Raw genomic sequence first — 21048 nt, 5'->3', positions numbered from 1 at the left:
CTGTAGTAAACCAGAAAATAAATAACAAAAAGAGAGTGTTAGAGAGAGAAACTACCTTTTGATCGCAGGAAGAAATGAAGAAATGAGAGTGTATTACTCTACTTATAGGGTTAAATTGTAAGTACCGAGTTTTAGCCTGACTTAATTTCGATCCGAAATCTGAATGTCCAGATGTAATACACATCATGCTTAAAATCTAACACATGCTTTTGGGAGATTTAATTACTTATGTTAAAATTACCAAAATATCACTAAAAGGATACTGAAACAAACAACATTTTTGCTCTTAGACATGTTAATCTTTTATTTCTGACTGATTCTTTATTGCTTGAATGTTGTATGTACCTCTAGTCAGATTATTGTATATAACTAAATTTTGTTTCTAAAGATAGAAAAAGTGAGTTTGCATAAAATGCCTATAAAGTTGTTAAAAGAAGAGAAATATAATTTAGTAGACACTGTATATTTTTCACCTCATAAAACTTAAACTTTCTATTTATTTTAATTTTCCAAAAATAATTGGAATATATTAATTGATCGAACTCCATGACTGATTGTCCAATAATGTATATACTCTTCTCCATATTTTGAAACTAATCAAGTGATTTGATTAATAGGTGATTGGTAGAAAAGCATAAAATAAATAAGTTTCAAAAAAGCATAAAATATAATATTATATAGAACTATGTAATATATATATATATATAATTCTTTGAAATTATCTTTATTGACATCTATAATCATTACTTATAATTTTATATAAAACCTTGGATACCAATAATAATATTTTTATTAATTAAAATCCATAAAACATTTGTTACCTTGTAAAAATAAACGTATAAAATCAATAATAAAAACAGTCGAGTATATAATAGATTAAAAAGATAAACAGAAGTAAATAAAGAGTAACACACAAAGCTTTTGTCCTGGAATCTTGTGTTTATTTTGTTGCACCTCAAACTATATGTTTCTACTTGCTCTTTAATGGGATTACAAGAGGGGGTTTTACAAAAATGACTCAAGAGCTGAAGTCAAATGCATACATAATCTCTTTTTGCCAACAATATTTTGCCATAAACTTCAATATAATCCTTAATTTTATTTCAATGTTTACAAAAATATCATTATAATTTTATTTTAATATATTTTTTAAAATTACAAAAAATAATTTTCTTTTATCATGTACGTGAATCTGACTCCCACATTCAAATGGACGAGAAGGCTTCCAAAGATCTTGACTGTTGACCAAATGGAAGATAATTTTTCCAATTTTAGCTTTTGATTCTCACGACCTAAGAGCACCATTAATCCAAGTGTTTAGGGGATGAATGCTTAAAAAATAATATAATAATGGGTGAGTTTCAAGGTGGGACCCACAAAATTTTAAGCACCAGCTTAGAATCTTCTGAAACCTATTTAAGCACCACTGCTTGCATTATTCACGGACCCCACTAACATGTGGCAGTCCGCGATTGATCTATTTTTAATTTTTTTTTAATCAGAAAAAAAAAAAAAAAAATTTAAGCACTCCATTATGGGAAAAGACCCAAATTCAATTGCATCATTGGCTGAGTTGCCGGAATAACCGCCACAGCCTAACGACTGATCTCCATCTCGACAGTTTTGTCATCCCTTTCATCTACGGCAGACTGATTGTCTCCATCTACCTGAAACATTGCCTCTGGAGATCAGACTAGCTGGAGCTGGTCAATACCCAACCCAGAAATATCAGACAAAGATTCTCGATGACCCCTCATTGAATTATCGACTAGATTGGAACCGCCAAAAAATCTGGGTCTGGCCCTGGCGACCACTCGTTCTCTTTCCCTTTGCTTGAGTATTTAAGGATTGAAGACATTTTCTTTACGAAGAACTTGTGAAGAACTGAAGCAGAACGGACAAACCGGACAGATTCACGGTAGTAAACCATAAAATAAATAACAAAAAGAGAGTGTTAGAGAGAGAAACTACCTTTTGATCGCGGAAGAAATGAAGAAATGAGAGTGTATTACTCTACTTATAGGGTTAAGGCGTGATAAACAAGGAAGCATAATCATTAGGTGTAAGAACCTAAGAAGGTGTCATGATTCTCCTATTTCAAGGATAACAATCCTAAGTAAACTGGGACCCGGTTTGTGATTTAAATCATTAGTTCTCATTAACCAGGATTTCAAACGGTTCATGGCTAAACCAGATCAGATCTCTTGTACATGCCAAAATATAAGTCAATTTTATTTGAACACAAATGTTGAGTTCTTTATTCTTAGGACTTATTTTTGTAAATTCATCGAGATCGGCTTCACCTCTCATGATGAACTAGGAGGACTTATTGTTGGAGATAGATCACAACCCTCAGAACTCAATCCAGTTAAGTCTAAAGTCGGCATAAGTTTACGCCAACTTAAAAATGAAAAGAAAATAAGTCAAGTATATAGAGAGAAAGCCGAAAACCGAGAAGAAAATTCATAACACACACTTCTTGACATAAGAGATATGATTTTTTTATTTACCTTGACCTAATTCCTTAGAATCTTTTTTCTCTATTGTAATTGGTCTTTGATCAATCAATAAACATTTTTAAAATAATTCACTATCAAATTCATGCATACATCCTCTACGTGCCAAATTCGGATTAACATTCACTAGGCATCATTCTTCTCATATACTACAAGTAAGTGGAAATTAGTATATTCCCGGATAAATGAAGAAGATTATCTTATACTGGTTTTTTAGTTCTTGGTGATTTCCTTCAAACATTCAGGAAATTTTCTTCCTTCGTACCTCAGAGACAGAGGTGGTCTTGAAGGGAGCGGGATGAAACGACTGCCTAGGAATCCCCAGTTTTTTTATAAAAAAAATCAGCAAAAAATAATTACCAAATGGACCACCAATTTTTTAATTTATCAAAAAAAAAAAATTCCAACTGCATCTTCACTCTTTGTAAGGGTGTGACTGGTTTTCCCGCTACCACCCGCAAACGCAGCTTTTGCGGTTGGTAGCGGTTGTTGGCGTTTTGCAACAATCGCTCAAGCCGCTTCAAACAGCTCCAAATCGTTCTGAACCTCATAAACTCAAAAGCTAGTTCCAGCTAGCGTTTGCGGTTGCGGGCGGTTGCAGGAGGATAAAAAAAATTTCTTTTTTTCCAAAACAATATAAATACAAAAATAAAAATATTCAATAAAAAAATTAAATTAGAATTATAAAAATGCTAAAATATATCTATTATATTTTAATTAACATTATAAAACTTTAAAATAAAAATATTTTCTATAATTTTTAAAAAATTTAAAGTATAACTTTCTAAATATAACTTTTATATTTATTATAATATTATTATTTTTGATATTTTTATAATTGTATAAAATAAAAATATTGTTAATTTATTATTTAACCGCTGCTGCATTTGGTAGTTAACCAGTCATAAGTATCCCGCAAACGCACCAATTTCTAACCGCAGAACCAGTCGTACAAATCTCTTAAAACCGCTAGAAACCGCAACCACCCGCATCCGCAATCTCCCGCAACCGCAACCGCAACCGCTGCGGTTGAACCAGTCAGACCCTAAATCGTCGCCTTTTCTTTCTTTTTTGTGCGCACTCAAGTGTGTGAGAGAAACCCCAAGTTATTTCACGCTACTTGCATGTTATCCAAAAAATCTCAAACCCTTTTATCTCTTTCTCCCTTGCCCTTATATATCTTGTTTGATTAGCTTTATGATGTTTGTTATCTTGTTGTTGAAATCTGAGTGTAACTTTTTGGTGGTTATGGTTGAAATTTGCATGAGAAATGGTCCAGAGTACGTTATGCATACATCTCATTATTAGAGATAAATGTCCCACATTGGATATTGGAAAGGATCCTTAGCAATATATAAAATTGATGGGCCACTCCACTTAACACCAATTGGTTTTAGGTTGGAAGCTCATCTAGCTTAACATGGTATCAGAGCCCGATCAACGCAGTCCAACCCGATCCATATCGATTTGGCCCATAGTTGGCCCATCGATTCTTACCCGAACATTCCGAGATTGACGTTCAAAGAACCATCATCTCGAGGGGGCGTATTAGGGATAAATGTCTCACATCGGATATTGGAAAGGATCCTTAGCAATATATAAGATGGATGGGCCACTCCACTTAACACCAGTTGGTTTTAGGTTGGAAGCTCATCTAGCTTAACACTCATGGCCAATAATTAGATAAAAATTGAAACTTTTGTGTCTGCTTAGTTTATGAGTAAACCCTAATCTTTACCCATTACTTGTGTCAGTGTGTGGTCTTCGAGTTAGCTTCTTGGCTATTTACTCTTTTGCTCTGCTTACTACTTCTGTCTGGACTTTGAATCAGCTTCCTAGAGATTCACTCTTTGTGATTATTGCTTGAAATGATATGTCTGAACTTAGAATATCTGAAAGTGGAATATCTGAGAGTGGAATATCTGAACTTGGAGATGTCTGAACTTGGAAATGTGTGAACACCGTGTCTGTGCTGTCGGTTGGGTTATGTTCTTCTTGTATTTTAAACTTATTTACCAAACTTGGAGATAGTATATCTGAACTTAAAATGTCTGCTCGTGGAATTTACTCTTTGTGATTCTTGCTTCAGATGATATGTCTGAGCTTGAAATGTTTGGAACTTGGAATGTCTGGAACTTGGAGATATCTGAACTTGAATTGTCTAAAATTGGAATCACCGAGCACTTTTTCGTCTTCTCTTTGTGATTCTTTCGTGTTTTTAGGCAAACCAATAACATGTTTCCCTTTGTCTTTAGGTCGTTTTCCTGATTCAGTTGTTTCGGATGTCTGAAAACATGGAGCAGTCGCCACCTTCTCTTCTGATTCCGTCACTTCCAGACGACGTCACCGTTGATATCGTAGCTCGAGTACCCAGAAGTCACTACCCGAGTCTCTCCCTCGTCTCCAAGAGTTTCAGGAAACTCATTGCCTCGACTAAGCTCTACAAGAGGCGATCTCAGCTTGGCATCACCGAACACAGTGTCTAGTCAACTCCAGTAACCGCTTGGTCATCGTCCGATCACTTCCTCCCATGTCTTACCGTGGAAGCTTTGTCCCGGTGGGTTCCAAGACATATGTGTTTAACGATCTCGAAGCCCTCAGCATTGACTGTACCTCTCACACGGTGCAGGCAATCTCCGACATGCCTCAGCGCATGCCTAGTAAAGTTGCTAATGTCATCGACCGGAAGGTTTACCTGATTGGCAATTCCTTTTGTCGTTATGCGGATGAAATTGGGTCGTGGGAAGCGTGGTGGAAGGCTGTGATGGTGTTTGATACCGAAACCCAAACGTGGGAGCCGGTGATGATAAAACATGACTTGCGGTTTGGTGCTCTTTGGGCTGATACTGTGGTGATGGAGGATAAGCTTTGCATGAAGGATTTTAGGAATCAACATTCGCTTGTTTATGAACCAAAGGAAAGCATGTGGGAGGTGAACGAGATGTTGAACTCTGAGGAGTGGCAGGGTGCGTGTGTGGTTGATGATGTCCTCTACTATCACGATCGTTCCGGGAAGGTCTTGAGGGCGTTTGATCCAAAGCAGAGCTACGGAGACTGCCCAATCCAAGTGGTCCAAAGCAGTGAAGTGCGGTGAGAAGAAGATGGCTCTCTTCTTTCCTGAAAAGCATGACGGCAATGAGATTACTTGCTGTGCAGATATCGTTTTTGAAAGGCGACAAGGAGGAGAGTTTTGGGGTATGATGGAGTCATGTGATGTTGTCGTTGAGGATGGGCTGTTGTTTGACATGGTGAAATGTGTGTCTGTTACCGTTTGATGCAGCATAATAATATCTATTTAGATCTTTCGTATTTTAATTATATATCCTAAATGCCATCTCGTGTGGTTGTAAGTTTTTTAACATCGTTTATGTAAGGCAAAACATTAGGAGCGGTGTGTTTTATGTTATCGTTTACTATGTTGTATTCTTAAATCAAAAAGGAAGAGACACAGAGAAAGAAAGAGGCAAATCGAATGTGAGTTGGGTTCATACCTATCTATACTCCCTATCTATCATTTTCGCATAATCGTAGTTAGTTACCCTCAATCTTCTTGCGCCAAATTGTTAAGCTAAATTTGTGTAGAGTTTTTTTTTGTGATACTATGAATACAATAAGCAAGGAATAAAAAGTATGATCAAGGATCGAACGTAATTTATTATTGATCTAGAGAATCAGGAATATGCTGATGATAAATAAATTAATTAAAAAAGAGTCAGGAATACATTGGATAGTCAGTCTCTTATTTTAGGATTTGGATCTCCCTTTTATAGATTATCCTTAATCGTGAATTATGGTAGATCATTTTATGTCTTGAAATAGAAAAATCATCTTTAGTAGAAATTTTCATTTTATCCGAAGGCTAGGAAAAACTCAGTCCTAGAGTCAGAACTCGTCTAGGCAGAAGAAGAATCTCGACGTCCTTCTTTTAAGCAGGAAAAATGATTTTATGTATTAATTATCCCAAAAATTATAATATATTTGACAAGAAATAATGCATTGCGTAGTAAAATATGTGAATGTTCACTTGGCAAAAATAAAATTTGCAGTTCTATGCACAAATGCTATATAGCTTAATTGGTAGAAGTTGCGGTTTGATTTTTTGGCTTTGAAATATAGAAGTTTAGTTTCTTTTATTAAACTTGTTTAGGGGTGTTAGTGGGAATAAAATTTATATAGATTTTGTTGATTTTAAAAGTTGAAAATTTTGTTAAATTTGAAAAGAGTTAGAGAGAATGTTGTTTATTGTGAAAATTTAGCAAAATAAATTACTATCAATACTATTAAAAGGGAATGAGTCCTAAAAAATCTACTTATTTAAGGTTGTTGGACCTTTTCCTTTTAACCTACAAATTAAACTAAATATATAAACTATTAATATGTCATATTTTCTATTTTTCTCTTATATCCTATTGTTAATTATCCTATTTTTGTAGAACCATTATTTTCAAAAAATATCCTAATAATAATGGCTACTATCTAGGATTAATATTTTGAATCGTTACTAAATTAGTGATTACATACTTTATGATTTCAAATATGATAAAACACTACTTTATTAAACAAAGTTGACATATCCACTTCGATTCATGCATAAGAGCCCATCTAACTGGTATATGCAAATCATGCATTGCTCTTTTCTTCCACCTACAAATAATAAACACGAACAACCAACTTTAGAGCTGCAACATTAAAATGTTATTAGTAATCATTCGAATTGTCATATAAGAAAGTTTTATGACAAAATTAAACAATACTTTTAGTATACACAAATCAGTAGAAAAAAGTTCTAGCCACATATGTTGTTATCTAACATATAATTACTCAAATTGTAGTATAACAATGTACTACAATAATATGACTATAACCCATCAGGATCATGTATATCGAATTTGACCACATGATATATCATTTTTTAAGAAATTAAATTAATTTATTTGAGACCACGGTTTTTTTTTTTTAAACTTTGTTAGATTCAAATCATTTTTTATAAAGACTACTTCCAATAATAGTGGGCTCTTGGAATTTTTACCGGATTATATCAGATTTTTAATTAACATTTTTTTTAAATCCGAACCAGATTATATATTGGGTACCGGGTATACTTTTTGATCACGGCTCCGAGTCGGATAGGAAAACGCTTCTTAAAATTCAAACATCATAACAAAAAACTCTTAAATTATTTTTTCTAATAAAATTTTATAAATTCATGCAAAATTTACCACAATTGTCAACAAAAAAAAGATACTCGTGCTTTGAAAACGGGTCAAAAAAGTAGTACCTTTGAAATTGAATATAGATAAAAATAGTATATATTGATGGTTATAACTATGATACAAATATGTAACAATAGAAACTCATTTTCAATTTAAAATAAGCAACTCATATCGTTACTACATTTCAATTTTAAAAATACATTGTTCTTCAATATATAATATATATATATATATACTATTAAATCACACATAATCTTTAAATCTACTTCGAATAAATACCACACTTTGATTTTTTTTTGAAAAACATAAATTTGTAAGATTTGAAACAAAAGATAAAAGTAGTTTTCCAATCAATATTGGATCAATAGGTGAAAAAACAAACCCGCACTTTTAAGTGCGGGTCAAAATCTAGTAATGATTTTAAGAATCTAAGAGATATATGTAGTATTCTCAAAATATTGTTATATATGTGTTAAATATTTAAGAATACAACTTCCAGTAACACTAATTTTAATATATCTATAGAATCATTAAAATCCAAATTTTTAGAATAACAAAAGATTTTGTAAAATTATAAAATCATCATCCTAATAAAACGTGAAAATCTATAAACTAATACTAATAGATTATTTAAATTATAACAATCATTATAATGTAACTCTCACAATCTTACAACACCCCCTAAATAACATTTTAGGATATTTTAATATGGCTAAATTTTACCATAGTTTAAAAGATGAGAGAGATAAATAGAATTATTGGTAGAAATTGTTGTTTAATTTTGTTCTTCGCTTAAAAATATAGATTTCTATTTTTTGTTTGTTAACCTTGTTTAAATGAAATTTTAGGGTAATATGGTTAAACTTTAAGCATGGTTTAAAACATGAGAGAGATAAATAGAAATCTGTTACAAAACATAAAAACGTGGAATCAAGAGCTTTTCTAATCCCACTTGTGTTTTGGCTTTGGTGTCGGTCACTTTTAAAAAATTGTAATGCCTATATAAACAAACATCTTTGAGATAGAAAAGGAAAAAAGACCTGTTTGTGTTCGATGTCCAACTCCGAAGAGCAGCCCCGTGCGAAGAAGACCAAGAGAGAAGCGTTTCCGTTATCGTGTTTGCCAGATGATTTGGTTCTTAACTGCCTTGCTAGAGTCTCGAGACCAGACCTCGCGGCCTTATCTATGGTCTCCAAACGCTATCACTCTCTAGTGGCGTCGCCTGATCTCTACAAGATCCGATCGCTGATTGGTCGCACCGAAACATACGTCTACGTATGCTTACGAATCCCTACTCCTGTTCCAAGCGTGCGATGGTATATCCTCCGCCGTAGAAAAACCCTGGACGCCTCTGATCTGATTCCCATCCCTTCGCTCCCCTCCCAGCCTCTGGAAGCATCCTCCGTGGTGGTGCTGGACTGTAGCATATATGTGATCGGTGGGTTGATAGAGGGAGAGCAGCGCACTTCAGATGTCTGGCGCTTGGATTGTCGGACTCACGTGTGGCACCCTGTCCCTTGCATGGGAGTGGCTAGAGCTTACGGGGCTGCTGGTGTTGTAGACGGGAAGATATACGTGTTTGGAGGCTGTGATGTAGATGATAACTATGGAGAGGTATTCGACCCGAAGACTCAGACTTGGAATCCTTTGCCGCCTATGCCGAAACGGAAGAAGCATATCCACAGCAGTATGGTGAGGGATCAAAAGGTTTATGCATTGGATGACAAGGAGAGAACGTTTTACTACTCGCCGAGGGAAGGTAAATGGGGAACAGGGAATCGCGGACAACTGGTAGGATACCGAAGGGATTGGTGTATGGTTGATAACTTGCTCTTTTGTCTGAGCAAAAACGGAGTTATATTGTGGTGCGAGCCGGGTGAGTTGGATTTGCGTGAAACAGAGAGGGTGATGAAGGTAGAGGCGGTCAGGGGTTTTACTTATAGATCTCTCTACCAGAAGCTCTTTCTTTCCAGACTTGTCCACTATGGTGATCAGATTATTGATCGTTGGGAAGAAAAGTGGATCATGGATGGTCGACCCCCGTTAAAGATTCCCAAAAGATGGAAAAAGTTCAGGTTCGAACGTTTACGTCCAGGTGCCAGAATGTGCAGCTCCGGTGGGAAGATTGTGCTTTTCTGGGACGAGATTTCATTGGAGGGAGGATATCTTCATCATATTTGGTGGGCGGAGATTTCATTGGAGAGACTCCAAGGAGGCGAGATTTGGGGCTACATTGAACGGTCTAATATTCTCATGCCTGTTGAACCTGTTAAAGCCCACAAGAAGGTTTTGCATTCTGTTTCTGTCACTCTCTGAACTTTTGCCACTTTAATTTTTCCAAAACTACTCAAAATCTTGTTATTTTTTCTATCTCATCTTATTAGTTTTGTTTTGTGCTTGTCCTCTGTTAACTCTCTTTTTCAGGCCTTTAAGATAACAGCATATACTGAATATCACTGCCCCTTAAATCCACCCACAAATAGCCTCTGTCAATGACATCTTCCTTCTCTTTGCAACTACTGTTGCTGGATGTAGTGAAGAAGATACCGCTGCTGTTGTCTTATTCTTTTTCTTGGCATCTCCAGATGCAGATTGAGCTGTTCTAGCTAGCTAGCTGCTTGGATTGTAAGTACCGAGTTTTAGCCTGAGATTTCTCCTGGGAATCAGAATAAGTTGCTGTTGATGGTAGTAGTGATAAGTGTAATACTTTTGGTTGGCATAACTCTGTCCAAAGTTTCCATCAGCTTCGTGTTTCCATTACACAGATTTCCCATTCCATTCTTCAGTCCTCTGATAAGACGCAATTGATGTAGGGTTTTGTTTCTCCTACATATATTTTAGTGCTGATGTCCAAGTACTCATCTCTTCATAGTGACAACTGCAAATAATGTGATATGGTTAATTCATGAACTGATGTGTTGTCTATCTTTGGTATCTATTCATGAACTGTTCATTACACTCAAACAGAAGAAGCGAATACCCCATGTAAGGATCCACATCATGTAGTTCAGCTCGATGTAAGCACTTGATTCTGCTTTGTTTATGCACGTTGATGCATCTTTTCTATCAACTAAAACTCTTAAGCTGTGCATGCAGATTAGAGGAAATATATTTGTGTTCAAGATTAACAAAGAAGGTGAGACCATTCTTGAAGAACAACACACGGAGAAACAATGAGGATGACACCAAATTCAGATGGTTCTAATATATTATTGTTAGTACCTTTTGCTTTACTTCTCTCTGCATAGTCTTGGTTACCACCCCATCAGCATGTTTTAAAAGTCCATCCTGGCAAAGGTTTAGGAGTTTTAGACACCTAACGCCAATGAGTGGGATCCATTCAATCATATTCGAACATTGTCCTTCTTCCATCGATTGATAAGTTAGTTAGAGGCAATGATTTGGAGTAGCGCTAATTTGGAGCCTTTGCTTGCAACAGCTGCATGCTATCGCACCAACTTGATTCCCTATACGGCTCTAATTACTTCTAAAAGACTTTTTCTTTAAAGTGTTTTTTTTGTCAATAACCAATACTTTAATTTTAGGTATTGACAATGTGTGTTCAATTTGGTATGTCATGTTTCGATGACAACTAAAAGTATAACTTTTTAAACTGTATTTGTTAATAATATGTCTAGTAATAATCCGAAGTCACGAGTTGTTCAGCTTTGGAATCTAGAAAGAAGCATCATCTAGTTTACGGTGGATGTTGATAGGGCCTACCACACCTCACTGTACAATACTTGTCTCCACGAATATGTCGGATGGACCATCACACACATGATTATGTTACATGTACCATATATTAATATCTAAATCATCAACTATATAAATTCTTCAGTCATTCAAGTGTCAGAACAACAACGCTCACTAGATCTATCACAACACCTTGCTCCTCTCATCCAACGGTTCTTTTATCACTTCTTCTTTCTTCAGTCTGTCTCAGAATCCAAACATGACTTCTCTTCTGTCTCTTCTTCTTCTTGTTTTGCTCACTTTGACTTCAGTAGAGTCCAAGACTTTCTGGGCTGACGTGGCAGCTCTTAAAGAGTTCAAGAACTCTGTGGATGCGAAATCGATAACCCCCGGCTCTTGCCTCAGCTCCTGGGACTTCTCCGTCGATCCCTGCGACAATTTATCCGGCGAGACATTCACTTGCGGTTTCCGCTGCGACACCGTCGTTTCCGGATCGGGTCGGGTCACAGACCTCAGCCTCGACCACCCCGGTTACTCCGGGTCCCTCTCCTCCCTCTCCTTCAACTTTCCTTATCTCCAGTCCCTCGATCTCTCCGGCAACTACTTCTCCGGTCCTCTTCCGGACTCCCTCTCCAACCTCACCCGCCTCACCAGCCTATACCTTTCCGGGAACTCCTTCTCAGGATCCGTACCCGATTCTCTCGGGTCCATGCCAGCTCTCGAGGAGCTCCTCCTCGACAACAACCGCCTCTCCGGCTCCGTTCCGGCGAGTTTCAACAATCTCTCCAGCCTCAAACGGCTAGAAATCCAGCTGAACAACATCTCCGGCGAGTTCCCCGATCTGAGCTCGCTCAAGAACTTGAATTACCTAGACGCGAGCGATAACCGGATCTCCGGTCGGGTCCCGTCATCCTTACCCGGTTCAGTAGTTCAAATCTCAATGCGGAACAACCTCATGGAAGGAACGATCCCAGAGAGCTTCAGAAACTTAACATCTCTTGAAGTTGTCGATCTTAGCCACAACAACCTCAGTGGCTCGGTCCCGTCATTCATCTTCACTCATCAGACTCTGCAACAGCTTACTCTCTCCTTCAATGGCTTCACCTCTTTAGATTCACCTTACTACTCACCCTCGGGTCTCCCCAGCGAGCTAATATCCGTCGATCTCAGCAACAACCAGATCCGAGGCTCGTTACCTCTGTTCATGGGTCTGTTACCGAAGCTATCAGCTTTGTCGTTGGAGAACAACAGCTTCTCCGGTATGATTCCGACACAGTACGTCTGGAAAACCGTGTCGCCAGGATCCGATTTCGCCGCGTTTCAGAGGCTTTTACTAGGCGGGAACTTCTTGTTCGGAGTGGTACCGGGTCCTTTGATGGCGCTGAAGCCTGGTTCTGCGAACGTGCAGCTCGCCGGGAACTGCTTCTCGTGGTGTCCGGCGACGTTTTTCTTCTGCCAGGGTCAAGAACAGAGATCGCTTACGGAATGTAGAAAGTTTAGCCGTGTGATTCCTTGATTACTTGCTGATTTCACCATTCATCTGTCTTTTTTTTGCCATGTTTTGAATCTTCCTGTCGGGTCGGATCTTTTTGATCATCTGAAACTTTTAGTGGGGTCTTGTCTTTCGGCAATTGCTTATCCCTAAGCATTAACATGTGATTAAGTTAATAAAATGCCGTTGGGAGAGACGATGTTTTCTTATTGTATTCTCTAAACAACATAATGTTAGTTTATACTAGTAATTAATACGTAGATGCGTACTGGATTTCGGGTTCCGAGTTGGTGATTAGATAAGAGCTGACTCAATTGTATATGGCGATAAAAAGAGTTTGGTTGAGCTTTCCCCTTTGGGCCCAATTATTTGAGCCTGTATTATACCATCAATATATATGTGTCCATTGTGAAATCACTAACTTTATCTTGGACTAGATAGTAGATACTAGACGAGTGAGTGGCAGTCTCCTTCAAATTGTACCTATATCGATAACCTTCACTTCCTTTCATTTTCGCCACACTGAGTACATACATCCAAGTCTTTTGTTTTTAACAGTGATAATGTGTCCCTAACATTTCAAAATGGAAGACGAGTCTCCAGTTATTCAACTTCTATGAGCCTCTTGCGGTGAATAAGATGCATCCTAGTTATATTTAACCAAACTTTTGGTCAGTTTGGTCCCATATAGTGAACAATAGTTTGGTACCTCATCGGATGTGTATCGACAGGAGTTTTTTAACCACTTGGTTTTGAATACTATAACGTAATTTTCAAAGCGAAAAACATATATGTGTATATATATACACACATTGATAACCTTATTTTTTCTACCTTGCTTAAAATTCATCGCTAATTTTCTCGAAGCTCGATTGAAACAATTGGGTATGCATAGAAAAAACAACAAAATTGAGATAATGAGTGTTGTATTAGTTAGTTTTCTTGTTCACAAACGTCTTTCTACGATTTTATACTGGCAATTCGAACATTGCGGTTCATGATGTGTCAACCAATGTCATATACATCATATTTGATTATGAGTACATTAATCTATACTATAAATGAAACAATTTGCTTGCCCTTCCAAATCATAATTAACCATCATGTTTACTTTCTTTGGTACATTAATATTTCTTAGAATTTAATCAAAAAAAAAAAGAATTTAATTCAATTAATCTGCAAGGCGTTGGCGGAATCAGCTTTCTTGCCACTTTTTAGCTGTCACAAATTCGAAGAAATTAAAGAAAAGGGAAGAAAAGTGCACATCGATCATCAATTCGTGTATTGCACTCCACTTTTCATTTAACTGCAGAATGGAACCCTTTTGTTTTCTTTTTCCTTTTTTGACAAAACCTTTTTTTTTATAATAACCCTTTTGTTTTCTTCAACTTATTATTCCTTTAATCCCTTATATAAGAATATGTAATCGTAGTAAAAACATGAATCGATGGTCATTACTTAACTTTATATTAATCGGGCTATTATTAATTCATGATGCCTATTAAGTCTGTTAAAATTCATTAGTAATAGTATCCTGAAAAGATGTAGTATTACTTGATTTGTGTATAGTTTTTTTCGTCTTGGTGTATTAGTTGCAGGTAAATAAATGCCTACCCGATGATAATTTCTCACTACCCATGATATAAAACAAACCAAGGAAAATATATATACTAAAAACAAATTGTATACTTTTTAAGGAAGATATTTGGTAAGAAAAAATATGAAATATTTTGGTTTGTTCACATGCAACAAATAAATATGCATGCATTTGAAATAAATAGAAGCAAGATAACAAGTTGGAAAAAACCTTTAATATAAGAGTTAACGTGAACCGCGGAAGAAAAACAGCTTCAAAGTTCATACGCAGCTTTGCTCTTTTTATAAACTAAGGGCATCTTCAATCCCACTCTATTTTTCCTTTCTAAAATAGAGTTCAGAGTAAAAATACTCTAATGGTACTCTATTTTCTACTCTATAATAGTGTAAACTTATTTTTTACTCTATTTATAGAGTAATTTTTTTATTTTTTGTTCATCACTCTATTTTTCACTCTAAAATAGAGTACCATTAAAACAACATCCAACTCTATTATAGAATTACTCTATTTTAGAGGAAAAAATAGAATAAATCATTGGAGATGGTATTAGAGTATGAACTCATCATAAGGCAGATACCATGTTTTTCAGCCAAAGTTATTTGGCTGTATAAACTACAAACGACACTTCCATAAATTCCATCTAGCAGGTTATTTATAGAAAATGAAAAATTTAGGAGAAAATGATTCAAAATATAAATCGGTGTTTATTAGAAATATTATATATATATATATATATGTTTGAGTTGTTTTCTAAAATAAATATGTCATTGTTCTTAATAAAAAGAAGGAATTGAAAATGAGGTTTGTGAAAACATACTGAAAATAAAAACAGTAAAAACATGTTTATCATGAGAATATAAGTTCGTAAAATAAACCATTAAATATGCATGACATTATAACACCAACGGGAGCATTGGGATATACACTAACAATATATTTCTTATAACATGTTTCTATTTTTTTGTTAATTTTTATTTTTATTGAAATTATTTTATGATTAACAAATGATTAAGCTAATTATCCATTAAGATTATCAAGATTTTAACCGTTTTTACTTTTAACGTGATAGCTCATGAAAAAAATCACTTTCTAAATAATAATGTAGATAAAATAGATTACAATAAATATCACTTATATATAATATCAGTTAAATATATATTTTATGTATTAGCATTCACATAGTATTATAATATAAGATAATTTTACGATAAATATCAGTTACATATTATATTTATACTATTATTTAACTTTAACATAACAAAATTTTTAGTCAAAAACAATATAAATAAATCTTGATTTATAGTATAGATTATACCCTAACTCTTATCCATACGTTATTTAAAATAATAATATTATCTAAATTAATGAATTAATAATTCAATTAAAAATGACTAAAAACATGATAAATAGGAAAGATTTTCTAAAATAGAAGATGACAAGTAAGAAAATTCACTTCTCAAATAATAGTATAGATAGATATGATGGAAATTAAATACTAGGATTTATGTGGAAATATCTAAAATTTGATCGGGAAAAAATGTTTACCTGATTGAATGTTTATCTAAAAACTTTTCTCTTACGACTAATAAGGATTTAAAAAAAAATTAGTTAAAAATGGGATCTTAAAAACATTTTTCATAATTTTAGCGTTATACAGTAGAATCGATAAATTTATAATCTATAAATTAATAAATTTTGTTGGTCCCAACTTGGGTTGGTTCAAAATTTGACATAAATTGATAAAATAATAAGATAATATATTTTTAAAGAAAATTCTATGTAAATATATGGTCCCATTAAAATTATAAATTAGTAATTTATATGTATACATATTTTATATAAGTAAGAACCTATTATTATTATATTGTTTGTTTTATATTCACAATGAGATTATCTTTATATTTTTTTAACACTTAATATATTTTTGATGAAATTTAGTAATATTATATCTAAAACCACATTTAAGTCATATTCAATATGTATTAAATACATCAGATAATATAATAAAATTAAAATAAATGTCAAATTTCAAAAAATAATATTTAATGTATATACACTAAAATCAAATATTTTTCTTATCTTAAAATAAATATATCTTAAAATAAGAAATCCAAATAAAGAAAATTTTGTAAATTAATATCTCTATAAATTAATGAAATTTTAAAGTTCTAACATTATTAACTTATAGAGGTTCTAAGTACCCTAATATATACTTTGACTCTGTAAACGCCCTTTCCTGCTTCGAAAATTTCAGAAACCTCCACAGTGATCAAACATTTTCTCGATCGTCCAAGTGATAGAACTAAAAACAATGACGGTCTGCATTGTTTAGCTCTACGCTCTTCACAAGCGACAAGTTTGACTTTAACCCTCTAATCTACAAAATGTTTTTTTTGTCAACCATGCATTTGCTATATTAATGGAATAGAGATACAAGTTTTTTGCCCAAAAAAAAAGAGATACAAGTTTATGCATTTTTAAGTTTTGACACAAATTTATATCTTTATGAAAATCTTATTCCATTCAGGAGTATAATTTGTATATTTTAATAGTTTTTTTCTGTTAGTACTGTCCTCTAATAACTTAAGATAAATTGTATAAAATAAAATTAGTATTTAGTTTGTTTTATCAGAAAGTATTATGTTTAGTTTGTTTTATTATTTTTAAACCCTAAATTCAACTTTGTGTGTAATCAACAATTCCAGATATTTATATATATATTTAAAATCTCCACTATATAAAAAAAAAGTCGGCCACAACCTCTTCCGCCTCTTACATCTTCTTCAAAACGCATTCTCTACTCCATACATACTACGCTCCTCCGCTACGTTTCCTTCCTTTCTAACAAAGCGAAAACGAAAAGCAACAAGTGATTTCGATCGTACCTTCTCTCCGATTCACTCGGTTCCGATGGTATGTTCTTCAATCTCTCCATGTAGTTTCAACTCTTTCTGCTTCTGAAACTTTCGTCACTCACACGATGGAAGAGATCGAACGTTTCTATGTCGGTTTTGATTGAGATTTATCCGTATTCTATGGTTCTTATGATCTCTGTTTCGATTTATGGCGCCGCCTAGGGTTTTCGAAATGATTTAAAGTTTTATGCACACTGAAAATCTCTGTTGCCGTTTTGTGAATTCTGATTAGTCGTTTAATCAGAATCTCACTCTGTTTTTTCACAGATGAGTTTCGAACCGTTAGACAACGATGACTCGGAGCCTTTCGTGGAATCAGATCCAACCGGTAGATACGGCCGTTACGACGAGCTGTTAGGCTCAGGCGCCGTCAAAAAAGTCTACAGAGCCTTTGACCAAGAAGAAGGCATTGAAGTCGCGTGGAACCAAGTCAAGCTCAGATGTTTCTCCGACGACACTGCCATGCTCGAGAGGCTTTACTCAGAGGTCAGGCTTCTTAAGAGCCTCGAGAACAGCAACATCATCGCCTTGTACAAGGTCTGGAGAGACGAGGGGAGCAACACCTTGAACTTCATCACCGAGATATGTACCTCCGGGAACCTCAGAGAGTACCGTAAGAAGCATAGGCACGTGTCAATGAGGGCTTTGAAGAAGTGGTCCAGGCAGATTCTCAAGGGACTGGACTATCTCCACACGCGTAAGCCGTGTATCATCCACAGAGATCTTAACTGCAGCAACGTTTTCGTCAATGGGAACATCGGCCAGGTCAAGATTGGTGATCTTGGTTTAGCTGCGACCGTGGGGGAGAACCATGTTGCTCATTCGATCCTCGGGACGCCGGAGTTTATGGCTCCTGAGGTATACGAGGAGAGGTACACGGAGATTGTTGACATTTATTCCTACGGGATGTGCGTTTTGGAGCTTGTGTCGCTCGAGATTCCGTATAGTGAATGCGATAACGTCGCGAAGATATACAGAAGGGTGAGCAGTGGAGTCAGACCAGAGGCTCTGAACAAGGTAAAGGATGTAGAAGCTAAGGCCTTTATTGAGAAGTGCCTTGGGAAACCCAAGGCGAGGCCTTCTGCTGCTGAGCTTCTTCGTGACCCGTTCTTTGACGGGATAGTAGATGATGATGATGATGATGAACAAGTAGAAAACAATGAAAATTGTGGAACTGGTCGTATTGTTTCTTGATGATGTATGGATGGATACATACAGTGACCAGTTATTTTGTCCTCTATTGGGCTGAGTCTGTTTTTACATTTTGAGTTGCATTGTTTCGTTCTTTTTCTTATGAGTCTGTACATAATCTTCTAATTCGAGATGAGTATTGCCATATTACACAGCTTTCTTCCCTTTAGTTCATAAGTCGTTTCAAACATGAGAGAGCGCGCGCGGACTCTGTAATTTTATTTACATCTTTGAACAAAACTTTTGTAATTATGCTCATTAATCTCTACATACATCATTATTTCTTGGAATCGAGTTTGACATTATGATAGTATTGATTTTATTTAGATTTACAAATTGAAAATCTTTTTACATCATATATACCACTTTGCTTGTATTATTTAGACACCACTTTATTTTCTCTACGTACCGGCCATGTTACGCATTCTACCATCTCCTTTCTGTTTGTACTCTTACACACGTCAATATTTTTAATCAAGTCTTTGGGCAGTTGTGTACTAACACACGCCATGTGTTTATTTGCAGCTGTTTCGTATTCTGAGAATGTTTTTTTGACATTGGCATGCCCCATTAAGGGCATCTCCAACCCATGACACCATTTTAGTGTCAAAATTACACTATTTTAGTGTAGTTTTAGCACTAAATGTTTTTGTGTCTCCAACCACAACACCAAATGTTACACTAAAAAGGAATATTCTTCATTATTTTATTATTAATCAAATTCTTTTATTTTTAATAATTTTGATAAATATTAATAGTTTTATGACTAAAATATATTAACTAATATTAAAATTGTAACTAAAATAATAATTATATTTAAGTGTATTTACATTATATAATAACATTATTATTAATACATACTGTTATATTAATTAATTAAACACACAAGCAAAAGTTAAATTATAACATACTAGATCTAAATATTATAATATTCCAACTACAAATGTTTGAATTAAACTTTGTTATGTATTTAAAATTTAATTTTATATTTGTTTTATACACCCTAATATTTATAACAATTAAAATATAACAAAACAATGGTGATATAACTTAAAAAAATTCATTCAATTATAAACTAATCATACAAATCAAATATAATTAAACAATACATAAATAAACAATTTTAACAAAAAAAAAACAAAAAAAAACTTTTGCCGTCTGCTACAGTGTTGCACCAAATATGGTGTGTCACTGTAGCAAAAAGGAAAATGACACTAAAATGCAGTTTGATATACCGTTGGGTTGGAGAGAGGAAACATCAAATCAATGCACTATTTTGCTGTTTTACCGTGTGGTTGGACTTGGCCTAACAATGTATATATTGGGAGAGAGTCAACGAGTTATATGTATGTATGACAAGTAAGTCAATACATTGTTAACTTTTGAAGCAAGGTAAGTTTTTTTTGTTGCCAACCGATTTATGTGGATTGGTGATCTGATATGAATAGTTGACATATTACTTTTGGTTTCTTTTTTTTGTTGTTGTTGAAAACAGTATTTTTTTTGGAGAATGTATAGAAGATGGGCGGGGTATTTTATCTGTTAATTTTGTGTCAATTCGTTATTTATTACAATTCGATCTAAAAAATCTGGGTATCCGTAATTCTTTGAATCAAAACAAGTATTAAAAATCAGTATCCGTTAAAACGAAGTAAAATACAAATACTAAAAAATTTAGACTTGGATATTCGCTCCGCTTTGACTTTTATACAAATAGATATATATATATATAAACAATTAAATATAAAATTACAAACATATATTTTTATTAGTTCTATTTATAAAATTACTTATTAAAATATTGAATTAAAAAATTATCTAAAATTACAATTTTCTAAAATTTTAAATTTTATAAAAAATGTAAAAACATTTCAAATTTATGGAAGATGGTTTTTTCACTATATTTACTTTTTTTATTTTATATTATGTAAAGTATATTCTTAAACAGTCTCGTATATTTTTTTTAGATTTTGTTTGTATAGAACAAAGTGGATGAAATATCTGTATATATTCGTAAATATCTGTCAATTTTCACGATATCCGAAAAATTGGATATCTTTCTTTATTTGAATCAAAGCAAATAGTAAAATTAGAAAACCGTTAAGTACAAAGTAAATCACTGAAAATTATGGTAGTATTCGATATGTGCCCACCCTACAGAAGAGTGATCCATACGCGTAGAAGAGACGAACTATTTATGTTTTCGATTGACAAAAAAAAAACTGTTATTTTTTAAAATAATATTCAATTCATCGAAGTATCGCTTATAGTGTTTACTCAAACGAGTTTGCTCGTTGGGATACAATTCTGTTTAACTGGTAATTTTTGTTTTAACGGGTACATATTAACTTAAATATATTATTAAATGTGTAAAGTTGGCATACGTATAGTGTGGTCTAATGGTTTTATTATGTCATCAGATATCCTT

The 21048-nt window shown here is 34.2% G+C and overlaps 3 protein-coding genes and 1 pseudogene across 5 annotated transcripts; all 4 read left to right on the top strand.

Annotated features, from left to right (window-relative positions):
* Positions 1-4292: 4292 nt before the first annotated feature.
* Positions 4293-7885, top strand: LOC125579160 (annotated as a pseudogene).
* Positions 7886-8744: 859 nt separating this feature from the next.
* On the top strand, positions 8745-10857 carry LOC106371406 (F-box/kelch-repeat protein SKIP6-like). 2 transcript variants are annotated; one of them, XR_002652711.2, is made up of 4 exons: positions 8745-10015; positions 10154-10354; positions 10697-10746; positions 10826-10857. XR_002652711.2 is itself a non-coding variant. In XM_048742852.1 (2 exons), exons 1-2 carry the CDS (start codon positions 8783-8785, stop codon positions 10223-10225), a joined length of 1305 nt encoding a protein of 434 aa, XP_048598809.1. In that variant the 5' UTR covers positions 8745-8782; the 3' UTR covers positions 10226-10495. The 2 variants fall into 2 exon arrangements, 1 of the variants encoding a protein (XP_048598809.1); XM_048742852.1 differs by lacking the exons at positions 10697-10746; positions 10826-10857 and having other exon boundaries at positions 10154-10495.
* A 586-nt stretch (positions 10858-11443) lies between these two features.
* On the top strand, positions 11444-13126 carry LOC125575116 (LRR receptor-like serine/threonine-protein kinase FLS2). Its single transcript, XM_048742853.1, has one exon. It carries the CDS (start codon positions 11685-11687, stop codon positions 12939-12941), a length of 1257 nt encoding a protein of 418 aa, XP_048598810.1. The 5' UTR covers positions 11444-11684; the 3' UTR covers positions 12942-13126.
* Positions 13127-16808: 3682 nt separating this feature from the next.
* On the top strand, positions 16809-18774 carry LOC106370294 (probable serine/threonine-protein kinase WNK11). 2 transcript variants are annotated; one of them, XM_013810332.3, is made up of 2 exons: positions 16809-17427; positions 17662-18774. In XM_013810332.3, the coding sequence occupies exon 2, from the start codon at positions 17697-17699 to the stop codon at positions 18621-18623; it is 927 nt and encodes a 308-aa protein (XP_013665786.1). In that variant the 5' UTR covers positions 16809-17427; positions 17662-17696; the 3' UTR covers positions 18624-18774. The 2 variants fall into 2 exon arrangements, with proteins under 2 accessions (XP_013665786.1, XP_013665785.1); XM_013810331.3 differs by having other exon boundaries at positions 17009-17427; positions 17697-18774.
* The last annotated feature ends 2274 nt before the right edge of the window (positions 18775-21048 follow it).

Source organism: Brassica napus, chromosome A10 (genome assembly GCF_020379485.1).
Source record: "Brassica napus cultivar Da-Ae chromosome A10, Da-Ae, whole genome shotgun sequence".
Lineage (NCBI taxonomy): Eukaryota > Viridiplantae > Streptophyta > Magnoliopsida > Brassicales > Brassicaceae > Brassica > Brassica napus.
The sequence above is the reverse complement of the archived record's forward strand: the minus strand, read 5'-3'. Positions and strand labels throughout refer to the sequence as shown.